At 31.7% G+C, this 23,012-nt stretch overlaps 2 protein-coding genes across 2 annotated transcripts; one reads left to right on the forward strand and one right to left on the reverse strand.

The window, feature by feature from the left end:
- Nucleotides 1-6,673: 6,673 nt before the first annotated feature.
- Nucleotides 6,674-11,523, reverse strand: LOC25490218 (AP-4 complex subunit mu). Its single transcript, XM_013606699.3, has 13 exons — nucleotides 11,357-11,523; nucleotides 11,137-11,231; nucleotides 10,844-11,047; nucleotides 10,521-10,634; nucleotides 10,314-10,442; nucleotides 10,079-10,190; nucleotides 9,894-9,988; nucleotides 9,684-9,788; nucleotides 9,515-9,609; nucleotides 7,618-7,705; nucleotides 7,405-7,465; nucleotides 7,260-7,333; nucleotides 6,674-6,910 (listed from the first exon to the last, which is right to left on the reverse strand). Exons 1-13 carry the CDS (start codon nucleotides 11,412-11,414, stop codon nucleotides 6,812-6,814), a joined length of 1,329 nt encoding a protein of 442 aa, XP_013462153.1. The 5' UTR covers nucleotides 11,415-11,523; the 3' UTR covers nucleotides 6,674-6,811.
- Nucleotides 11,524-16,045: 4,522 nt separating this feature from the next.
- On the forward strand, nucleotides 16,046-18,650 carry LOC25490220 (mitogen-activated protein kinase homolog NTF3). The gene is made up of 3 exons (XM_013606701.3): nucleotides 16,046-16,319; nucleotides 16,720-17,145; nucleotides 17,586-18,650. The coding sequence occupies exons 2-3, from the start codon at nucleotides 16,723-16,725 to the stop codon at nucleotides 18,279-18,281; spliced, it is 1,119 nt and encodes a 372-aa protein (XP_013462155.1). The 5' UTR covers nucleotides 16,046-16,319; nucleotides 16,720-16,722; the 3' UTR covers nucleotides 18,282-18,650.
- Nucleotides 18,651-23,012: the final 4,362 nt, after the last annotated feature.

Consider the following 23,012-nt stretch of genomic DNA (forward strand, 5'->3'; position numbering starts at 1 on the left):
GAAAAGAGGGGGTTATCAAAGCTTCTATAAATAATCTTTGAGTCCCGCTAACAAATATTATAAAGATATTGTTCCGAGAATCTATAAAAAGAAAATTTAATTTAAAAATATAAATCAAACACTTGTCAAAAGTTTCTCATACACAATTTTTAATATAAAGTTATATCTTTTGATTTAATAAACAATGTAAGCATTTGCCGTAATCTTTAGACAGAGATGTGACAAGACATTAGACAATAATATTCTGGTTTTTGGTTTGGACGATAATAATATGAATTAGTGTACGATGAGATTCCTTTTCATAATGGGTTGGAGGCTATAGCCTCGTCGTATATGTGCTCTTCTACACTTACACTAAACTATTTTTTAACACAACTTTTTTTTTTTTTTTGATAGATTTTTTAACACAACTTATAATTGATTTAAGTTGCAATGAAATTAAAAAACATTATTATTGAGACAACAAAATAAAGCAGGAGGTTCTGCTGATAAGAGATTATAGCCCCATTATTACAATTAAATACTTAAATTAATTGGCTGGCACAAGAAAATTCCCTCCTAGAAACCCTTGTTTTACGCCTGTTTGATTGAAGAGAAGTAGTGGAAGCAAAACTTTATATTAGCAGCCTCGTTGAAAAGCTACTACCCTACTTCTGTATGTGACTGTAAATGGTCATTTTCAGAACTTCAACTTTTTCTTTTGAAGGCATTTTCAGAACCTCGACTATTCACGTGTTTTAACTTTGCTGTGTCAACTAATTCGAGAGGATCATATATTTAATATTTAAAAGAAAATGTTGTTGTTTAATATTTTAAGATTTTCAATAAGAGGTGGTGTTTCTTTCAAAAAAAATAAAAAGGTGGTGTTAAAACTTACTTTTACAATTGTTCTAAATCCAATGTGACGATCACATACCAAATAAAAATGTATAGTTCCTATTTTTAATGTTTTAAGTTTTGTGTGTCCAAATAATTCATGACATTTAAAACATTTGGTGCTTTAATATTGTTAGAATAATTAATTTAATCAATCAATTATATCTTTTCCCCTTCGTGTGAAAATTATCCACATGACATCAAAATCGATGTATAAGTGTTAATTTCAATTATAAACAAAAGTTCATTTTTTATATTCATTCAATAACTAATGTATTTGATCTATAATAAAGACCAAATATATTAATTATTGAATCAATCTTAAAAATAATTTTTTACTTGTAATTGATACCGGAGAAATGCCAATAATGTGATAAATCGCAACAATAAATGATGAGCACAAATATGTAGGAGATCAAGCAAATAAGAGTTAGATGCTTATAGGCTTTTGCATAAAATGCAAAAGGAAAAGAAGGACACGCGTTGTAAAAAATAGAAGATAGATAGAATTGAATTTAACAAAACAAATGAAACTGAAATGATGATGTAGCCCAAGATATGGCTTATGTATGTGCCCACTAACAAAGTGACTGCGACATCTATCATGGATCCTAAATAACCATTTTGGAGAAACCATATCTTTCATGTGGGTCTATAAAGCGACATGCTACTAGTTGGCTAGTGCTTTTAAGTGTCATTGGAATTAAAGGGGGAAAACACACAATCTTTTTGTTTGAGAGTTTAAGGGTCTCTCGGGAGATCAATATTCTACAATATTTCTATTTAAAATCTTCACAACCACGATATTTTTATGACATTGGTTCATTTATAATCGATTTGAGCTTAAATCAATTATATTGATTCTAACAATCTTACACTCAAGTATGAATATTATACATCCCTAAACTTGATCCAAGCCGCTTTTCAACTAAAATGAATCAGAATTCTAACATTACTTATTTGGACGTTTAGAGAAGCGTCAAGAGAAAGAATGAGCAAATACTTTTAGACTACAGAAGAGAAAAACAATGTATCTTTTTTATAAAATCTTAAGATATCGAGTATATATGGATCACCTTTCTTATAAATTGACCATTTAATTTATTCATAATTGAACTAAGACTAAACTTACCAACACTTTTCATTACCATTTTTTTAGTATTCTTTTATTGATCAAATAATGATTTGTGAGTAAAAGAAAAGTCAAATGATGAGCCGGTTGTTAGTTAAAGTGGAGTTTAGATCATCGCAATTCTTTTTTCTTAGATTAATCACCACAATTTAATTAATAGACACTTTTATGTAGAGGAAAGATTCTTTGTCAGAAAAAAAATGTTGAGGATAGATTCATGGAACAAAATAATATTTTGTTTTTTTCTATAAATCTTTCTCTCTTCAAATAAAGTGTTTATCAAATAGAAAAAATTTATTTGAATAAAGAGTCTTATATATTAACTAAACCTCTCAATCTTCTCAAAAGAAAAAACTCTCGTTTATTATATATTAGAATGTGTTTTATATGTTAACGCTACACCTTAATTTTTTTTTTTTTGAAGTACACCTTAAATATTTATTTGACCTAGATATAATATATGAGATGCAATGATGATAAGACATAGCATTACTGTAAAAGATTGCCGCATGCGCGTAAAGGGTACCCGCGGTGACCGAGTTGAGTTAGTGACGTGCGATATGGCACTTGCCAACAATAAAATAACATTCTAAATAAATAAATTAAAATGAAATAAATTAAAATTCTATACGTATTAGGTATTAGCAAAAAAAGAAACTATATTAGGTCAATTAAAGAATTTAGAAGATACAAAAAAAAAGATTTAGAAAAATTCGCTATGTGCTGACTAAAGAAAGAATTTAAAAAAAAAACATTTTATTTTGTGTAAGGAAAATATGTATTTTTTTAGAGAAAAGAAAATATGTCGTTGTGTGCACAGTACAAATAAACAAAAAATTATCATCATCCTCTCAAAAATAAAATTATAATCGTTATTTAATTTCCGTCTACTTTTTTTTAAGCTAATCAATATTTTCTATCACATACTTTTGTATTAAATAAAAATTAAGTTTGGTTACAATTTTAGTCTACTATATTCACTCACGGTATTGATCCTCTCATTGTAAATCATTTAACTTTGGTCTTTCTATTGAAAAATTGGGTTTAAACTAGGTGCTTAAGCATATGTCCTATAATATCCATGTGAATAACTATTTATAATTAGGTTTCACAATTGAAAACAAACAATCGACAGTTGTCGAGATGAATTTTTAGGTTGGGAAGTGGGGTGGGGGGGGCAACAATTATTAGCTTGGGAGGAAGAGTAGGTAGGAGATTGAGTGTTTTGTCAAGTTCAATTGTTTTGTAGGAAGGCAAAGAGGACACAGGTGTCCCTAGAAACTAGAGCCGACTAAAGGTTACATAAGTTTATCACTTGTTGTTATATGTGGAGTTAGCAGTCGCTCTGATGTTGCACACATTTTATCGAGTAAAATTGTCCCTTTTAAAGTAATTATGTTTGCTTGACGGTTGCTTTGTAATAGAATTCCTATTGCAGATAACTTGTTCGTAGGAGATATTATTAAGGATAATGTTCAAATGTGTGTTAGTGGTTGAGGTAACATTGAAATTGCAGGTCATTTGTTTATGAGTTGTGACTTCTCTGAAAGAATTCGGTTCTTGGTGCTGCAATGGTTAGATAACGTTTTGGTGAACCTGGTGCGCCTATCTAACCACCTAATTCAATTCAGTCATTTTTCAAAACATGTTCGTTCGTCGTTACATATTATTTGGCCATCGCATGTTTGGGTTACTTCGAAGGAAATAAATTCTCGTATCTTTCGACACAAAGAAGAATCTCAGCAATATCTTATCGACAAAGCTGTTGTCTTATTGGTAGTTGAAGGCAAATAATGCTAATTTTGTTTATGATTTATACTTTTTTATGGCTTAGTCCCCTTTTGTTTTTTATTTATTTTTTTATTTTTTTATGACTTAACCAAAAGAATATTTGGACCTCCACATTTTCTTCGCTATATGGCAACATTGGGATTGAACTATTATATTTGGACCTCCACATTTTTTTTCACCAAAAAAGAAAAACAAACGCCCATAAATTTAATTCTCATTCAACATTTTATTTTATCTTTATCCATCTTCTAATCACATTATCAACCTATCACATATTTCACATCATTTTTTTCATAGGTTGTAGATTGAATTTGGGTACAAACCATTTTCCTTGAAATTATTGTGCAGTTTGTACGGAAACATATTTATTTTCTAACAATAAAAATCTAAACATTTTTAAAAATATAGATTCAATATATAGGTAACTTATCCCCAAAAAAAATATAGGTCATTTTAAAAAAAAAAAAAATTGTTTTGTGTCCGGGATTCGAACTTTGCATATATTATGTATTGTCTATACTAACTGAGTTAAGCTCACGAGGACTATATTATTTTTTTAAAGAAAGCTAAATAAATATTACATTTTAATGCTCAAATATAAAAATGAGATGTATGATAATGATATTGGAGATAGAGACGATAAGTTATGGAGATATTATGAAGAAGCAATGCATGGGGTGGGGGGACTGGCACTTTGCAAAATGGAAAGATCACAATCACATCATTGCTTGATATCAAATTGTGCATTGGAATCATTTTTGGTACGAATTAGGAAAGAATTAGACAAGGTATGATCGAACTTTTATTTCCACAATATACCATAGCCACTAACATTATTTCTTTTTCCTTTTCTCTACGGCCGGTCGAATAATAATTGAGAATAAGGAATAGCTGACACGAGAATAGGGAAGTTACCCCAACCATTAATTAGTTTTTCTCTTTTTCTCATCTTATCTTACAGAGTAATTTTGTTATATTTCTTCTGTTCTGAATCAGTTATATATAAATTTCATTCTTGTTCAACTACTAGAATATAAAAAATACTTTTTTTTTTTTAAGAAATTAATTTCATAACCTATGATTACACATTTTTCATTTTTGTATTAGGAGGAAGTACTAGCTTGTTTAACTCATTTTGAAATTCTTAATCTTTAATATGCATACTACAAAACATTGAGACACTTTCCCCTTTAATCAGAGGGCTTGGATTACTCCCGAGACTTAAAAATTTCTTCTTGATTGATTTCTCTCATGCTTTTTCAGTATATTCTTAACATGTGTAAAAAATCATTCTAAAATTTAGAAGTTTAAACATTGAACAAATTTTAATTTAATAAGGATCAAAACTGCGTGCTAAAAAAAAAATTATAAGGGTCAAAACATGACATTTTTTTATGAAAATTAAAATATATATATATATATATATAGGGATAAAAATTTATTTAACTCTTTAAGCTATCATTTTCAATTGTCTTCAATAGAGGTTGCTTATAAACCAGGGTGCTTATAAACTTGAGATATTGGTTAGTTTGAGGGCAGCTTTACATGATAAAAACATATTTGCAATTTAAAATTTACATTTTTTCTTCAATTTATCAGGTTTTGTGGGAGAACTAGTAACTCAGCTAATTTAATCTAATAGTTAAAATAATTGGGGCAAACCGAATTTAAATCTTAGTGAAGGAAAAATAGATTCTAATTTAATAATTAATAAGTAAAATACTCGTGTTTAAAAAAATATATATGTAAATTTTTGTTGAACTAAACATCATACGTGAACTTCGTTAAAAAAGAAAAAAAAAATCTATTGAACTGAACAACATGCGATAATTGACTACAGTTCTAGAAAAGATTAATTCCAGCTTTCATGAATGTGATTCTGCAAGATTTGTATAAGATACGCATGTAAATCAAATCACTTATTGTTGACATTTTTTCACCCGATTGCCATGTATCATGTATGATTAGATATGTGAATTTGATGCCTATTGTTATTATTAGTTAATCTAAACAAACAGGTACACGAACATTCGCTTTATGTGCCCCCAAAGGAACAGGCGAACAACTAGTCCAATCCCCCTCCCAAAAAAAAACTAGTCAAAATAGAACTCTAATAATCAGAACATTGATTGTGAGGTAAACAAAGTCACGAACTATGGTCGTAAAATAAATAAAGTCCAACTAAAAGTTGTTCTAATTAAAAGTTAAACTCTAATTCTCTCATATGATTCATCTTTTGAAATTTGAGATTTGTTTACAAGTTTGAGAGGATGCGAGCAGATGACATTGAAAAATAAAAGAAGGAGCAAGTAAGAAATAAAATACTTTAGAAGGAGAGGGATTTAGGGGTTCATTTTTCTTCATAATATAAAATCCTCCAAGTTTTCGGGAACTAAAAATTGAATTGGAAAAGGATTTTGAAAGGTTTGCACGAGTTCTTCAAATTCAATCTATGTTATCATTATATTCTTAAAATTAAAAATATATTAATCATACCATTCTCTAAAAAAATACGATCATTCAAAAAATATGAAATATTTCTCCATTTTCCCTTTATATTTCCCACCATCCAAAGCCTCTCCATCCCCTCCAAACTCTCAAGCAAAACCTTGGAATCTTCCGAACGCTTCTCATCTTATATTTGCATGATAAATTAATAACAATCTCATGAACATGACTAAATACAACTTTTTGCTTTACTCTCACTTCTTCCTTTCTGACTATAGGCTAGGATACATCCGAAAGATTCAAGGCCAGGAGAAACAAGAATCGGATTCTCCTTAGAATTTCATGACTTTATGTTTCTTTTAATAAATTTTAGTAGTATTAAACAAATAAGACAAATTTGAATTTATAAAATAGTCATAGAAAAAGTTATAAACAGAAATTTTCAGATAATAAAATTAAAGTTAAATATGTTTTAAATCCCTGCAATTTTCCTGAATTTATTCAGCATACGTGAACATCCATGAGTTGGAAAACAAGTATTTTCAGAAATTAGATTCTTGCAGATTACAACCGAGCAACATACGAGTTTGCCTGGGTTACATATCTAACCCATCGATATGGATTATGAGCTTTTGACTTCTTTGCTATTTGCAAGTACTTCACCTGCATCAACAAGTGTTATGTAAGAACTATATTCATTTAACGTGAATATACAAATAAACCAATAAAAGAAAAACAATTTAAAATATAACAAAAGTTAAATCTATATCTCAATAGATGAACAGGTAGACAATAAATTTTAGCCTCTATTTCCTTCAAAAAAAGAAAAAAAAAAAGTAACTCGAGCTTCAAGAACACCAACAAAACCAAGGTTTAATTTCTAGATCAGCGGTATAATCATGGCACTATATCATCAGAAAGATCTAGCACATTAGACGTCCAATACAGACCATATAGCTTTATTTGATAAATCTATAAGAAACTGCTTCAAATAAAATCCTTGTCATTTTACCTGAAGCCTTGAAGAATTGTACATAGGTATAGTGAATGTCATACTAAGAGGCCCAGCTTCTTTCATAATATTTCCTGTATTCATTACAAACATGTTAATTACCTTAGACATTCAGCAAAAAAAGAACTGTCAGATCATTGTATACCATGTAATTCTTGCGAAAATGTCAGCTTTGCACGTAAAGTATGTTCAGATCCACCAACAACCTGCAAAAGTATGGACCGTCCATTATTATCATTAAGTAGACTACTCGTACGAGCCTCAAATAACTAACACAAGGTTCTTTATGAACATCAAATTAATCAGTGTTTAAAATATGTTGATTATTAATGGGAAAAGAAAAGATGATCAAGGTTACCTTTTTTAGTCCCCATTCCAGTTTTTTATTTGCTTCCTTAAAATCAGTGGTGTGTCCAACTGCTCCAGGTTCTAACTCAAAATTAACACTGGAAAATTGAAAATAAATTAGCCAACGAGATCTAATATGTAAGAACAAGAAATCAAATGGGACTTTAACCATGAGAAAGAATTGGTCTTCAGTTCTGGTCTGTCAAACAAATTAAAAACACACGCACACAAGATAAAAACAAGGTAGATGACTGTTTAGTAAATCAGACTCCTTCCCTCTCTCTTTCTCTCTCTATCATACAGCAAATAACTGGTGAGGCATTGACTACCATAGTGAAGTCAGCGCCAGCTCCAGAAAACACTCTCCTTGTTCCCCCTCCCTCTCTCTTTCTCACAGCTTCAGAAAACACTCCATATTCCCCCTCCTTCTCTCTATCTATCACACACAGTGGAGTTAGCACGAGTGCTACCAAGCACTCTCCTTTTCCCCCTCCATTTAGCGTGTTGAATGTTCTGAGTTCTGAGGTGTGATGCCAACATTCCGTATCAACAAACCAAAGGCAAGGCATTGACTACCATAGTAGAGTTAGCGCCAACTCAGACTAGCACTCTACTTTTTCTACGCCAACATTCAGCATCAACAAATCAAAGGGGGGCGTTGACTACCCTACTAGAGTTGGCGCCAATGCAAACTAGCACACTAATCTTTCTACTCCACCCCACCCCCCCTATTCTTCTCATACTCGCCAAATCTCTAGTGAAGCATCGACTAGAATCGTGGGGTTGGTGCCAACACTAGCAGACAATCTCCTTTTTCCCACTCCCCCTCTTTCTCTCACAGCAAATCTGGTGAGGCATTGAATACCAGAGTGGAGTTAGCGAGCTAACAAGCACTCTCAGTCTCCTTCCAATCAGCAGATTGAAGGTTCTAAACACGCACCCCAGCCCACGCACAGAAAAACCACTGGTGGGGCGCACATGTGCACACACAAAATCATTGATGAGACATTGACTGCCACAGTAAAGTTAGTGCCAGTACTAGCTAGCACTCTTCTTTTCCCCACACTATTCATCAAGTTCAATGTTTAGAACACACAAGAGAGAAAACCAGGGGAGGTGAGGCGCGCACACGCACACATACAGAAAATCACTGATGAGGCATTAACTGCCGCAATAGAGTTAGAGGTGGTACTACTAACTAGCACTCTTATTTTTCCCCACCATTCAGCAGGCTGAATATTTTGAACACACATCACGGGTGAGGGACGCACGCACACACATACAGAAAATTCAGGTGACTTGTTAGTCACTGACTATCATAGTGTCAGCGCCAGCACTAGTAAGCACTCTCCTTTTTTTCTCCTTCCATTCAGCAAGTCAAATGTTTTTGGTTCTGATTTAAGGAGACTCAGTATTGACCATTAAATTTTTAATATTGATGCTGACGGTTGAGAATACCGGGTGCTGTAGAAGGGATGGCTTACTATAACTTGAAAAAGCATAGGTATTAGTAGTCAATGTGGTGAAATTGACTGCTGTGATGTTTATATGCCATACTTGAACTTGATTCTTAGTTCACGAATCTTTTCTTTTTGATAATCTCTCATGTTGTGTGATGTTCCCCATTTCTACCAAATTCAATTGCAAGAATATACCACATGCAACCATGTGTGGAATGAAAGGTTCTTGTATCAACATAATATTGAGAATACAAAATCATTTGATTTGATGTCATTTGCCAGTAAATTTTGAAAAATACGGTGATTTTCTTTCTATTTCTAGTTGTCGGATTTATCAGACAGATCGACTGGCCTGCTAGCAAGCTCAATTGACAATGACAATATACACTAATCGTTTCTATCAACTATGACTTAAATAATATGTACAATGATCAGAAAATTTAATACCGAGCTGTAAATGCAGGAAGTGGCATCCGTACAAGAACGGTATTAGCATTGATGCTTGAGTTGAATTCAGCTCGCACTTTAATGGTCACTTCAGCCTATGAAAGTATAGCCGATTGTTAAATGGACTAAAGAAACAAGATTTAGAAAATTAGAGGGAGGAAAAAATCACCTTGAGTGGTCCTGTTTCTTCAATCAATGCATTGATACGAAAGGGGGGCTTAAATGCTTGAGTTATACGATAATTCATGACAGGAAATTCACCATCCGGTGGTACCTATCAAACAATTGCACAATAATTAGTCAAGGGTCTTGATAGTATAACATGCTGTTGTAATACACTATTACTCTATATAGATAAGCTTGTGTAATATGCACTTACCAACGATAAAGTTCGGTCAATATCAAAACTATCAAGGTGTACAGACTCATGGAAGTTACAATCATCTAAAATCACAGCACCAGAACCTCTGTAATCTGTTAAAGATAATAGAATGAAATCAGGAAAGAAGGAAGGGTAAACAAGAAAACTGATATCAACTAGTCAACATAGATTGATTGACCTACCACTTGTTCCTATACTCAGGTCTTCATTGAGAGCAAGTCGAATCTCTGGGTTACCAGTAAGATAACTCTTCATTTGAATGGTACCATCAATCTCACTGGTGAGTATAAATCCCTGTTGTAAACAATACAACTCATCACAAAGCTTCAAAATTTTGCAGCAATAAGAAGGGAGGAAAGACAGTGTAATAGATTGCATGACGACATAAACATGTAAGAGATAAACCTGCATACTTACACTGGAATTGAATGTGAGACTTATTTTTTCAATCACATCAACAAAAATCTCATCCCTCTTCCTACCACCAGGTTCATTAGCAACAACAGATTTTGTAATAGCAGTACCTGGCATTCGTTTGGTCCCTTGCTGGAAATACAAGAGTTTAACAAGTCAATACTATATGCCTGCAGCAAGTAATTGTCCATTGAATATACAAATAATTACCATAAAAATGGAAGCGGGGCCAAGGGGCATTTGTGAACTCTCGATCACAATTGGCTCATTGAAAACATATGACTTCAAAACCTCAGTAGATGTTGTTTGCACATAACCAAAATCCTGGAACAAATTGACTTCAGTACAAGTACACATATCTATCAAACAGAAACAAAGTTATCATTCGCAGTTTGCGGAAAATAGCAGTATGTTCTAATTCCGCTACGCTAAAGTAACTACTCGACAGCATTTTATTCTGAACAGTGTATCTTGCTGCACTAAATGGGTTATACTTGACATGCAAACCTTGAACCAAGGTAAAAAGTACTTACAATGACTTCATCAAGAAGTTCATAAACAAGGACGAAATTCTTTCGAAAAGAGTCTTCATTAAGAACACCAAGGTAATCTTTGATGACACGTGCAGTTCTATGTAAAAGTTCCAAAACAAGAGAAGGAGAAACATTGATTCTAGTTGTAGCAACAAATAATAACCCAGCAACCTTCACGTGGAAGTAGTTCACACCATCTACATTCTATTCAAATTAATAAAAATTAAAACACTCAAAAAATAAATTAAATATATTCAACTTTTTTGATAAAAAAATAAAAATAAAATACCTACAAAAACAGGTGGAGCATCTCCATCAGCGTCTTCTTTCCAGAATTTAACTTTGCGGAAAAATGTTTCAGCGCTTCCCTTTTGGACTTCACCACGATCTGCATTTATTTATTTGAATTTCATGTTATGGGAATTTATTATCATTATTTATAAAAAAGAAATTGGAATAATAATAATAATAAAAAAAATATATTAATGATAAAATTAGAAATAAGAAAGATACAATCGCGAAAGACGATGTTGTCGCCTCTTTGAGAAAGTACGAAGAACTGAGAGATCATGTTTGATTTGCTTTGCTTTGCTTGCTGTGTTTCCTTGTTCAACTCAACGCATTGTCTTCAACCTTTGTTACTGTTTTTTTTACTTTTGTTCGTGGACCACACTTCGCAACAAACGCAGTGTCGTTTTGCCACGTCATATCACTCGTGTCGTTTATACTTTGTTGTTACTCTTTTATTTTCATCATCCTAACAAATTCCAATTTTATTTTATTAAAATAGATAAGTTTTATGTAAAAAAGGTGTTTATTTTAATTTTAATGTGTCGAGTATATAATTTTTAAGATAAAATTTTTATTTTTATTTTTTTAATAAATGTTCTTAATACATTTGTTAACATTTATTTTTTATTTTAATCGAATTAAACTACATATTTAATGGTATTCATGTTGAAACACTCTTCTACTAATATAACTTGGTCATGTTAATACATTTCGGAATAACGCTACTTAAAAAAGTAAAAAAAAATTGAAACTTTCATCAAAATGAACAATTTGTTGATTTTTAAAGGGTAATGTTTGTTGAACTTTAAAGTCTGCTCTGACCCTTATGAGTTTCTGAAAGTCAAATCCTCTAAGATTTTTTCTATTAAGAAAAATACGTTTAATGACTTTAAATACTTCTAATATTTCTTCTTGACTAATTTTAACCATTTATTTTAGCAACAATAGATTTTTTTTGTGGTAGTCTGGATTTGAACCCCACACTTTACATATATTATGCATTGTTCCTACCAACTAAGTTAAGCTCAAGAGGACTTAGCAACAATAGATTTGTTAAAGTGTGAAGAGACTTGAACTTATTAAACAAATGGTAACATAAGAGACCTGAACCTCTAAAATTCGGTTGAACGTATTTTAATTCTTGGAAAATGCTAACGAATGTTTTAGGATATTGTTTAGTAACCTTAAATAGTAAGTTTTTGTAAAAATTGAAGTTTTTAACTTTTTTTAAAGAATAATTTCCTGATTATGAAGAATGCCCTTAGGACACTCTTTAACGGATGCAGTTTTGGCCAATAATAGAGCACTTTGTGGTGACATATTTGGAGATTTAATGGACGTTGAAGGCTGAATGAGATCAGGGATGTCAGATTAGTCATTTGATGGATCGTTCATCAATGCACTTTACTAGATGTCCCATAGGATTGTTGATAAATGCTTTGTGTCTATCATACAGTTTGTGTATAAATTCAGTTGGCTCTGATTGTTTATGGTGGTCTTGACTCAATTGATTGCTTGTAGAAATACTTCATCATCAGTTTTTGATTTTAATGCTAGCCTTTTATGCTGAACTAAGCCTATCGTGCATGGTACATGGTTGGATGTTCCTGACTTTTCTTGCCTTTGAATATGTTCTGTTATGGCTTGAAATATTGATTCTTCTTGAATTGTGTGCTTGTGCAAAACTTTTAAATTGTGTGTTTGTGCAATGTGCATGCTTCTTTTGTTTTCAAAGAAATAATTTTGTCCAAGAATTATGTTCTCTCATACTAGTTATGCTCTATTGGGATTTGAAGGAACCTTGCCAATTTCTCCTCAATCGTCGTTATCTCACAAGCAAGCACAAATGGGTAACTCAAATAATCTCTTTTTTAATTTTATCAACCAATTGTATGTGTGTGTATTTTTATTCTTGATTATCCTTCCTTGTTAAGACCATTTAACTTAACGTCAAAAAAAAAAAAAGACCATTTAACTTAAATGAATGTAAGTTTCCTCTATGTTTGTAATGTTGAACATGTACAATTAATGTGTTATGTGCAGTTTCATGAATTTATTGGCATTAACATGCACCCCGTCTATGTCTATCTGTCATGAATTTATTAATGTAATGTTTTTCTTCACTGTATATAGCATTGTTTTTTAGATTTGGAAAATGATTTATATCGCAGCATACATTCTCACGAGAGAATCACGACACCTAACATTCAGTCAAATAGCCAATAATTCAATGGTTGTATTTCATTCGTGGTGTGTCGCAATGTTTTTCTTCGCTGTATATAGCATTGTTCTTTAGATTTTTACTTTACAACCATGTGAAGATGCACCTTTTTCTTCTTTCCTGTTTTTACGAAAGTGCAAGCTACCTAATGTTGACACACATAAGTTTGTTATGTTTTGATTGGGATTGTTTTTGTTACAGCTAACTCACCTGGTAAAAAAAAAAAAAAGTCGACGTCTTCTCTCTTTAGTTTATGGCTCTTTGATGTATGCATTTGATTGTTGTGCCTTCTATTTTTTTTATTTTATTTTTTAAACTTTCAGCCATATTTAACTCGAAAGGTTTGGTCTGGTGATAAAATGACAGGTCTTGAATCCGAGAAAATTCGGGTTCGAGCCCCGCTAGTGCCTTTAAAGGGAGGTAAATGTAAATACTTTTGTAAGTAGTCTTTGAGCCCGAAGGTCTTCCCTGCCTTGGACTGGGGCACCATCCCCTCACCCTAAAATTTTGTAACAAAAAAAAACTAAAATCATTCGTTGGTTTCTTATTTGAGCAAATCAACGAAGAAATATAAGTTTCTAAGAAGCAAACTGTAGAGAGCACAAAGGAAAAGCCGTATTTGATTAGATTCATACTCAAACTTATACCAGTTGATCTTCTGTTTGAATGTGAGTTTTCGCGTCCTCTTACTTATTATTATTGCGGCTATTGGCGGGCTAAATCTTCAACGTAAACTGTCAACCTACGTGATTAAGAAACCCAAGCAAGTTTTTTTGCATATGTTAACAAAGTTTATGGGGCGTTCAACAATTAATCATTTTGATTCAAGTTTCTTTGTGCATATTCTAATTCTTTAATATCAATTTCTAAACCAAGAGGCGGGTGAAAGAGCAACATTGTTTACTTTCCTGACACTATACCATCAGGAGAATTTTTGTGTGTTGCCTCTTTTGTTGTATTCAGATTTTTGATAATTCAAAGCCATAAAATCGATGATCTTGAATTGCACCGACAACATTTTTAGACATTAACGATCCTTTTGATGTTGCATCTATAAGAGAACCACATTAGTTGGAAGAAAAAAAAAACTCTAAATATTTGGGGCTTGTGATGGTGCGTGCCTAAAAGGTCCGACCCAATTATTCTCAAGAGTTGTCCAATTAGAAATCTCATGGCATTAAGGCCCGATAAGGTGACCATATCCAAGATCATCTGAGGTGACCAACTCGACTTACAACATGGTGCAACACAAGATATTACCTTATGTACGACCATAAAAGATGTCACGTCTTAAAGCGACATGTGATACAATATAAGTCTTACATGCATCGTCTAGGGAATCTTGTTGTTCCTACCTTAGGAATGAAAGGAGCGTCAACGTGCTCCGTTGCCTTAAGTATCAACAAACTATTAGATATACATTGGATAGTTCTTCTCACTTGCAAATAGCTCATTTGAATCATTGAATAATACCAAAAGTGGTTAGTCATGATCCTTGAATGAGATCCTTTTTCTTAGGTTGGGTTAAAAGCACAAATATATTTGAGCTTTCATTATCTTCAAATAACGAATTTTATACGGTAACACCATAAATAACGCATGGAGGAACACCTAATACATCGGTAACCCTCATCATATTCGAAATGAGTTGTGAAGTGTAATTTACTCAATAAAAGCTAAAATATTTGATTATGGCGTCTCATTATTCATTAAGAATGTTTAATTTACTATTAAAAGAAAAAAGGAAATGTTGGCGTGTGTCTTTGAGACACATATTAAAAATAAATATAAAAATAGAGTAATGATATATCTTTAGAAAAATAACATCAAAAATTCTTCAAGAATAAAGAGCAGCCAATCACAATGTGCTATTTGTCACAATTCAATGAGGTGTGAGTGAAAAATAGGAAATGAACAAATAAATTATGCAATTAAAACTTGTAAGGTGTGTCTTGGAAAATTCTTGATGCAATTTTTCTAGAGAAATAGCATTTTCCATAAAAATATATTCTTAAAAATTATGTATTTAATGATTTAAAAACATTTATCTTTCAATTTTTGTTATAGTTCTTTAACTTTTGTCCTTATAACGCATGTTAGCATTATTTTAAAAATTAATAATATATGTTTTCATCAACATTTTAGTTTTTTTCCAAAAAAAAAAGAAACATTTTAGTTTTTTTTTTAATACGGTCAGTTTATTGCGTATCTATGCTAGTGGCTGGAAAATATTCAAATACCAGTAGTTTACATGATTTGAATTTTTTTTTTAGGCATACATGAACTTCTTTTTTTTGTGTGTGTGAATTGAGGCATTTGATTTGATTTGCGTGCAATTACGTTTTATGATTTTATTTTATTTTAATAAGCTACAGTATTTTGTAAGATTTGAATGAAAGCATGAGAGCCGTATATATGAAATACTAATTTAATAAGATATACGAAATAATATAAAATATATATACTCTACCAAAAAAAAAATATATTCCTTTCAAAAATAAAAAAAAACATGTAGTTCAACGGACAGTTTCTAATTATTGTTGCATTAAATAATAATTGATTAAAATAGCGTAGTAGTGAAGAAAAGATGGAGGAGTATGATCACAAAAAAGGATGATGCAAGATGAAAACAGAAAATAAATAAAAGAAAGTACAATATTAAATATCAATATGAAGAAGTCTAGGTGCGGCTTATTGGAGGAAAATGCGGGTGTGTATGTGACTTGGTTTCTTTCTTTTCTTTTTCTTGTGTGTGTGTCTCTGAAACGGAAGAAGAGAGAGAAAGAGAAATTGAAAAAATCCAAATATCCGAGAACCTAAACTAAAGAATCTTTCTTTCATGATCAATCGCTGAGAATACCTATGCTAATTGCTATGCATCCCCGAACATACTCAACTTCACTCATCCTTCTCTCAATTACTTTTCATTCTTCCACACCTTAATTCAATTCAATCAACGATAAGGTTTATATTTGTAATCTCTCTCTCTCTTTCCTTATTTGCTTAATTAGCAATTTTTACTTTACACTCTTCTCTCTTTTTAATCCTCCAATTCTAAATACAGTAACATTCTCAATTTCCTACAGATCTCTACATAATCAATCAATTTCATTATAATTTGGATCTAGTTTCTCAACTGCAAATGCTAGCTCCCTAGGTTAATTAAGGTTTTTAGTCTCATTTATTAATTCAACTTATTATAGTGACAGGATTAAGGGGTGTGGTAGGTTTTTTTTTTTTTTTTTTGTAATAATGATTGATATTAAGTATTAACCACGCTGATTTTTTTTTTCTCACTCTGCACTGAACAGATAAATTAAAACTTAATGAATTGTGCATGATTGTTGTTCAATTTGATTTGTAGGGAATGGCGACTCCTGTTGAGCCTCCGAACGGGATAAGAATTGAAGGAAAGCATTATTTTTCCATGTGGCAAACCCTCTTTGAGATTGACACCAAATATGTGCCGATTAAGCCCATTGGTCGAGGAGCTTATGGGATTGTTTGTTCTTCTGTCAATAGGGAAACCAATGAGAAAGTTGCAATTAAGAAAATACAAAACGCTTTTGAGAATCGCGTTGATGCACTTAGAACTTTGCGTGAACTGAAACTTCTTCGACATCTTCACCATGAGAATGTTATTGCTTTGAAAGACATCATGATGCCTAATCATAGGAATAATTTTAAGGATGTTTATCTTGTTTATGAACTCATGGACACCGATTTGCATCAGATTATTAAGTCTTCCCAAGCACTTTCTAATGATCACTGCCAATATTTCCTCTTTCAGGTATGAATTATTGTTAGGGTAACCCAAAATTCTTGATGTCAAATATATCATTTTTCCCATCATGAACATTCTGTGTTATATTGTTATATGTGTATGCAATCTGTATATATTATTCTGGAGTTAACACAATAGGAAACACACTTGTGTAACTTGTTTGTTGGTTTGTGACTATCTTGCATAAGGCCTTTGATTAAATCTTAATTCCTATTCAATATGGCAATATCTCATACTATATGCTTACAAATAATTGTGTTTTTATTGCATATTGCATTTTATCCCGTCTGGACCTATAGCACATCCAAAGAAAACCTGCCCTTTACGTCATACTTGCAGTGGCAGCAGATTTGCAGTTATAAATTATTTGAAGTTATAAATTATTATAATCATTTGCATTGCTTGAATGATTATTGGATTTACTAATAGATTTTTTTTTGTCGTAGCTGCTTCGGGGCTTGAAATATCTACACTCAGCTAACATCCTTCATCGTGACTTAAAACCTGGGAATCTTCTAATTAATGCAAATTGTGACCTGAAAATATGTGATTTTGGGTTAGCACGCACAAACTGCAGCAAGAACCAGTTCATGACGGAGTATGTTGTAACACGGTGGTATAGGGCACCAGAACTCCTACTTTGCTGTGACAACTATGGGACATCTATTGATGTATGGTCTGTGGGATGCATCTTTGCTGAGCTTCTTGGACGAAAACCTATTTTCCCGGGTTCAGAGTGTCTCAACCAACTAAAACTGATTATCAATATCCTTGGCAGTCAAAGGGAGGAGGATATTGAATTTATTGATAATCCAAAAGCAAAGAGATACATCAAATCACTTCCATATTCCCCCGGAACCCCCTTTTCCAGACTTTACCCCAATGCACATCCATTGGCAATAGACCTACTCTCAAAGATGCTTGTTTTTGATCCCACAAAAAGGATCAGTGTCACCGAAGCGCTTCAACATCCTTTCATGGCCTCTCTCTATGATCCTAATTCTGACCCTCCAGCCATCATTCCAATTGATCTTGACATTGATGAGGATCTAGGAGAAGATGTGATAAGGGAGTTGATGTGGAGTGAAATGCTTCATTACCATCCTGAATCTGCTATGGGAAGTGCAGAGCTGTGCTCTTGATATTATTATCTTCAGGGTTCTTTTTTGTTATGTTCCCTTTTGTTGGTACCGATAGTGTCTAAGGTAATAGCTTGCTTTGAATAACTAGCAGGTCTCTTTTATAAGTGAGCTCAATATATATTCTGTTTTCTTTTTGTTGAGAACAGAGAAAACAGTTAAAATATGTCCATCTTGAAAAAACATGAAACTGTGTTTGCTGATGAGGCATGATAGTAGTTTTTAACCACTATGCTGAGACATTGATTTTGTCTTGAACTTTGTATTGTATTTTCCTTGTATATAATGTGTCTTTTTTTTATTACAATAAATAATGTGTCTTTCTTAAAACCATTCTGTAAATTAAGTCTCATGTTTAGCAGTACTGTATCACATTTGAAGTACAAACATCTATATTTTTTCTATAAGTTGAACTTATAATCCATGCTACACCGGCGCATATGTGGTGGCTAACAAATCATGCTGAACATAGATTCTCTCTATGCATCCGTGCATTAGCACACGTTCATTCTCTATGAACTTAGCAGTTTTTCATCAACTTGCTTAGAAATGCCAATGGTACTTGACTTTGGAGTTTGAAATCTTGCACTTATTTTTGTGAGATTCACATCTTAAAAGGGCCCTTAGTTGCCTCGTAATCAACCTTTCACTGATTTAAATTCCTCTCATCTTTGACAATATCTGTAAGGCTGTTAGGAGCCGTGAAAAGACCAGGATAAAATAAAATTACTTCTTCTTAAAGTAATCGTGCACAATTTTTTACTCCTTTCGTCCCTTAATAAATGATTTATTTTGACAATATACATTATTTGATCATATTCTTTTACTAATTCATAAAGATAAAATAATATCATGTTAGATGTTGTTAGATTCGTCTCGATGAATATTTTTAAAATATTAAATTTTTAGAATTTTTTTTGTAAAAAACTGAAGATATCGAAGATAAAACATATGCATTAGTACGTATGTCGGAGTCAACTAAGTCATCTAATATGGGACGGAGAGAGTAATTATTATGATGGAAAAGGAAATAAAAAAGCTCACATATATGAAAATAATTAATCTTGTGATTAAAGTTGTAAGTTGTAATTTTAAATACTATAAAATTATTTCTATGTCGAAAAATTATACTCCCTCTGTTTTAAATAATATGTCATTCTATAAATTTCACATATATTAAAAAATACAATTAATTTTGTATAGAAAAGATTAATTATGAATTGTTTTGCAAAAATATCATTTATTAATGGTATGAAAAACATAAATTAAAATAACTGAACAAAGATAAAGTAATAAATAAAAAGGGGCTTAATGAGAAATAAGCATTAATTATTCATTGTTATTGTTGTTGTAAAGTGAAATATAATTTGGATTTTTTTGTTGCTAAAATGACATATAATTTGAAACAGGATAATATATGTTGACTCACTTTAATATAGAGTACAAGTGGTAGATATTTGGATCCTGATAATTTGGTTCATAATTGATCCCGATTCGTGCTTGTGAAAGAAAAAAAAAACTTATCTTTAATCAAATGAAAAAAAATACTCCATTTGTCCCTTATTATAAGAGCACTTTAGAAAAATTATGAGTATTAAAAAAATATTTGAAGTAATAAATTTGTCTGGATTGTGTGTAACTATTACTAAATGGGAGAATATTCTATTCTAATAAACCTAGGAGGAGGAGATTCCGATGATTTTTTTGCTTTTGCCCCCATTTTACTGTTGGTTTTTATGTTCTTTTGTGTGTCTTTGTCACCATCATTCTCTTCTATATATTCACTCCTAGTTACTCAACCAACTTTCCCTTCCTCTTCCCTTTCACCCACCTTCACCATTTTCATTTCCCCTTCACCTTCAACCTCTCACCCTTTTCTTTCAACAATCTTCAGCGGGTAAGGTAATTTTTGGATTTATTTTTTCCCTTTCAAATTCTCTTTTGTAACTAATTTCTTTGCAGGAATCTCTATTATGCCAAGTGTTACTGTTTAACATTCATGTCTTCTGTTCTCTGTGAAATCCTTCTTTCTTGGTTTATCATTAATTCATCTTTCAGACGTAGAACCCACTTAGTTCAATCTTTCTCTGTTGTTTTCCTCTATTGGTTCTACGTTTTCTCTTTAATCCTTACTTTTAATTCATATATCATGATGTACTCAACTCAACTCAACTCATTAGTATTAATTAATTATTGAACTGGTGGAAATTCTTGAGAGTTCTGGACCGGAGAAGGAGTTGATGGATCAAAGAAAAAATAAGAGAAAGCAATCGAATCGTGAATCAGCAAAAAGATGTAGGATGAGAAAGCATAAACATGTTGATGATATGATGAGTCAGATGTCTCAACTCACAAAAGACAACAGTGAAATTCTGAATAGCATAAATATCACAACACAACACTATTTGAATGTTGAGGCAGAAAATTCAATTTTGAGGGCCCAAATTGGTGAGCTTAGTCAAAGGTTTCAATCATTGACTCATCAAAGCAAATGCCACTACCAATGGGTCCTCTTCGAGAGATTGTTATGAACAAAACATGGTTATGAATATGATGTATCATGATCATAACCAGCCCATTACAACTTCTGCAAATGTTTTTCGGTGGTGAATGAGTAATGATAGGAAAATTAAATAAGAAAGGCTGTAATCATTCATGGTTTGAATCAATGAAAGAGTAAGAAATTGTGTAATTAATTTATAATAAAGTCAAAAACAGTATCTTTTATGGTAATAATTCTCTTTTATGGTATATTTAACCAGTGTCCGGGGACATCGGTTAGCATGACCCATAATTTATATATTTGTGTATGTTGTTTTTAAGGTTAATATCTCTTTTCGTCCCTCTAATATTAGCAAATTTCGATTTTAGTCTCTGTAAAAAAAAATAGATTTAGATTTTGTCCCTGTAATTTCAGATTCTTCCACTTTTGATCCCTTATTCCACCATGTCAGCAGAATCTGCATACATGACACGTAAAATGAGGGACCAAAAGTGAAGGAATTTGAAATTACAGGGACCAAGGGAGGAATCTGAAATTACAGGGACGTAATTTATGCAGATTCTGCTGACGTGATGAAAGGAGGGACCAAAAGTGGAAGAATATGAAATTACAGAGACAAAATCTAAATCTTTTTTTTTACAGGGACTAAAACTAGAATTCGCTAATATTACAAGGACGAAAAGATGTATTTACCTTTTTTTTATTAAGTTGTTTTTATTAAGTTGTGTGGTATTCTGAAAAAAACAAAAATTATTGTATTTTTGCTTAGTATAAAAATATTACATAACGGTGTTATTTTCATGGTCCACCGATGAGGCACTTATTGATCCCTCGCACTAAAATCCACACATCTTTCTACCATAAAAAATCATATATATTTTTTTGTTTCACATATCTAAAAATTATATTAATGTTTATCGGTTAATTGAAGTTGATATATATATATATATATATAGGGCCGGCCCATAGCCCGTCGAGGCTGGGCGACGACATCGGGTCTCCAATTTTTTGGGGCCCAAATTTTTTTTTTTATATGTAAGTCACGAAAATAATGGTTATATATCTATTAAAAGCAAATTAATTCAATTTGTACAGCTTGCTTTAGTGAATGACCACTTTTTGATGAGTGTGAGGTCATGTGTTCAAGACCCACAAAAGTATGATTTTTAATATTTTTTTTTTAAATAACTTATTTATTTTTTTGGGCTCAGATTTTTTTTTTTTTGCATCCCTTATAAAATTAAAGTCGGGCCTATGAATTTGTTAAGACGGCCCTGTATATATATAAACCACTAAAAAGCATAAATGTGAAAACCGTTTGTTTGTATACTCGCACAAGAAGGAAAAAAAAAAATCAACAATGCACGCTTTTTTATTTATTTGAATAACGATTATTTTCCACCATTTTAAGATGAACATGATAACTTTGTAAATAAAGTTAGTTACAAATAAAGGATAATTTTGTAACCCACTTAATTTTGTTAAAATTGTTTTCTACATTAAGATGAAATTTTAAACACATGTGGTTGTACTGTTTCATTGGATAAATTAGGGGTAACATAAATCTCACTACTCTTTCATCGTATGTTGAACATGATAACTAATTGCTTGTTTGTTTTGGTCTTGGGAGAATGCTAAGCTCATAGCTTCTGCAAAGAAAAATGATATTTGTAGTTATTTTTGAACGAATTATTAAATAACTCTCACGAACTTTTCTTATTTATTACTCTTTCCCTCCATCTTCCACTTTTCTAAAGTGTGGAAGAAATGATGATTTTACATGTTTAAATGACGCAAAGTAGGATCTAGTGATTTAGAATCATCCATATATATAAGTTATTTTAATGCCATTAATTAAATTACAAAAATGAATATTCTATAAAGTTGAATTTGAAACTTTTTGGGACTTTTTTACAGTTTCACATTAGTTAATCATTCCATATCATCAAACTGTAATGTTACGTCATTTAAAATAAATCATATCATCATATTTTGGTCTAAAAATTCATGGGAGAGACAATTTTTCCTTATCAATATAGATAATATAAAATTAAAATAAGGTGAGTTTCTCTCTTCAACAAGCAAATCATAGTTTTCTTTATTTGGGTTCTTCATCAATTTATATGAAAGATGTACTACAATGTATTTTTATGGCTCATTTGACAGTGATGATTATATGAAACTTCATGAAGTATTTAATTTTTTATAATACATACTATAAAAACTAATGA

The sequence above is a fragment of the Medicago truncatula genome, chromosome 3 (assembly GCF_003473485.1).
Source record: "Medicago truncatula cultivar Jemalong A17 chromosome 3, MtrunA17r5.0-ANR, whole genome shotgun sequence".
In the NCBI taxonomy this organism is placed as follows: Eukaryota; Viridiplantae; Streptophyta; class Magnoliopsida; order Fabales; family Fabaceae; genus Medicago; species Medicago truncatula.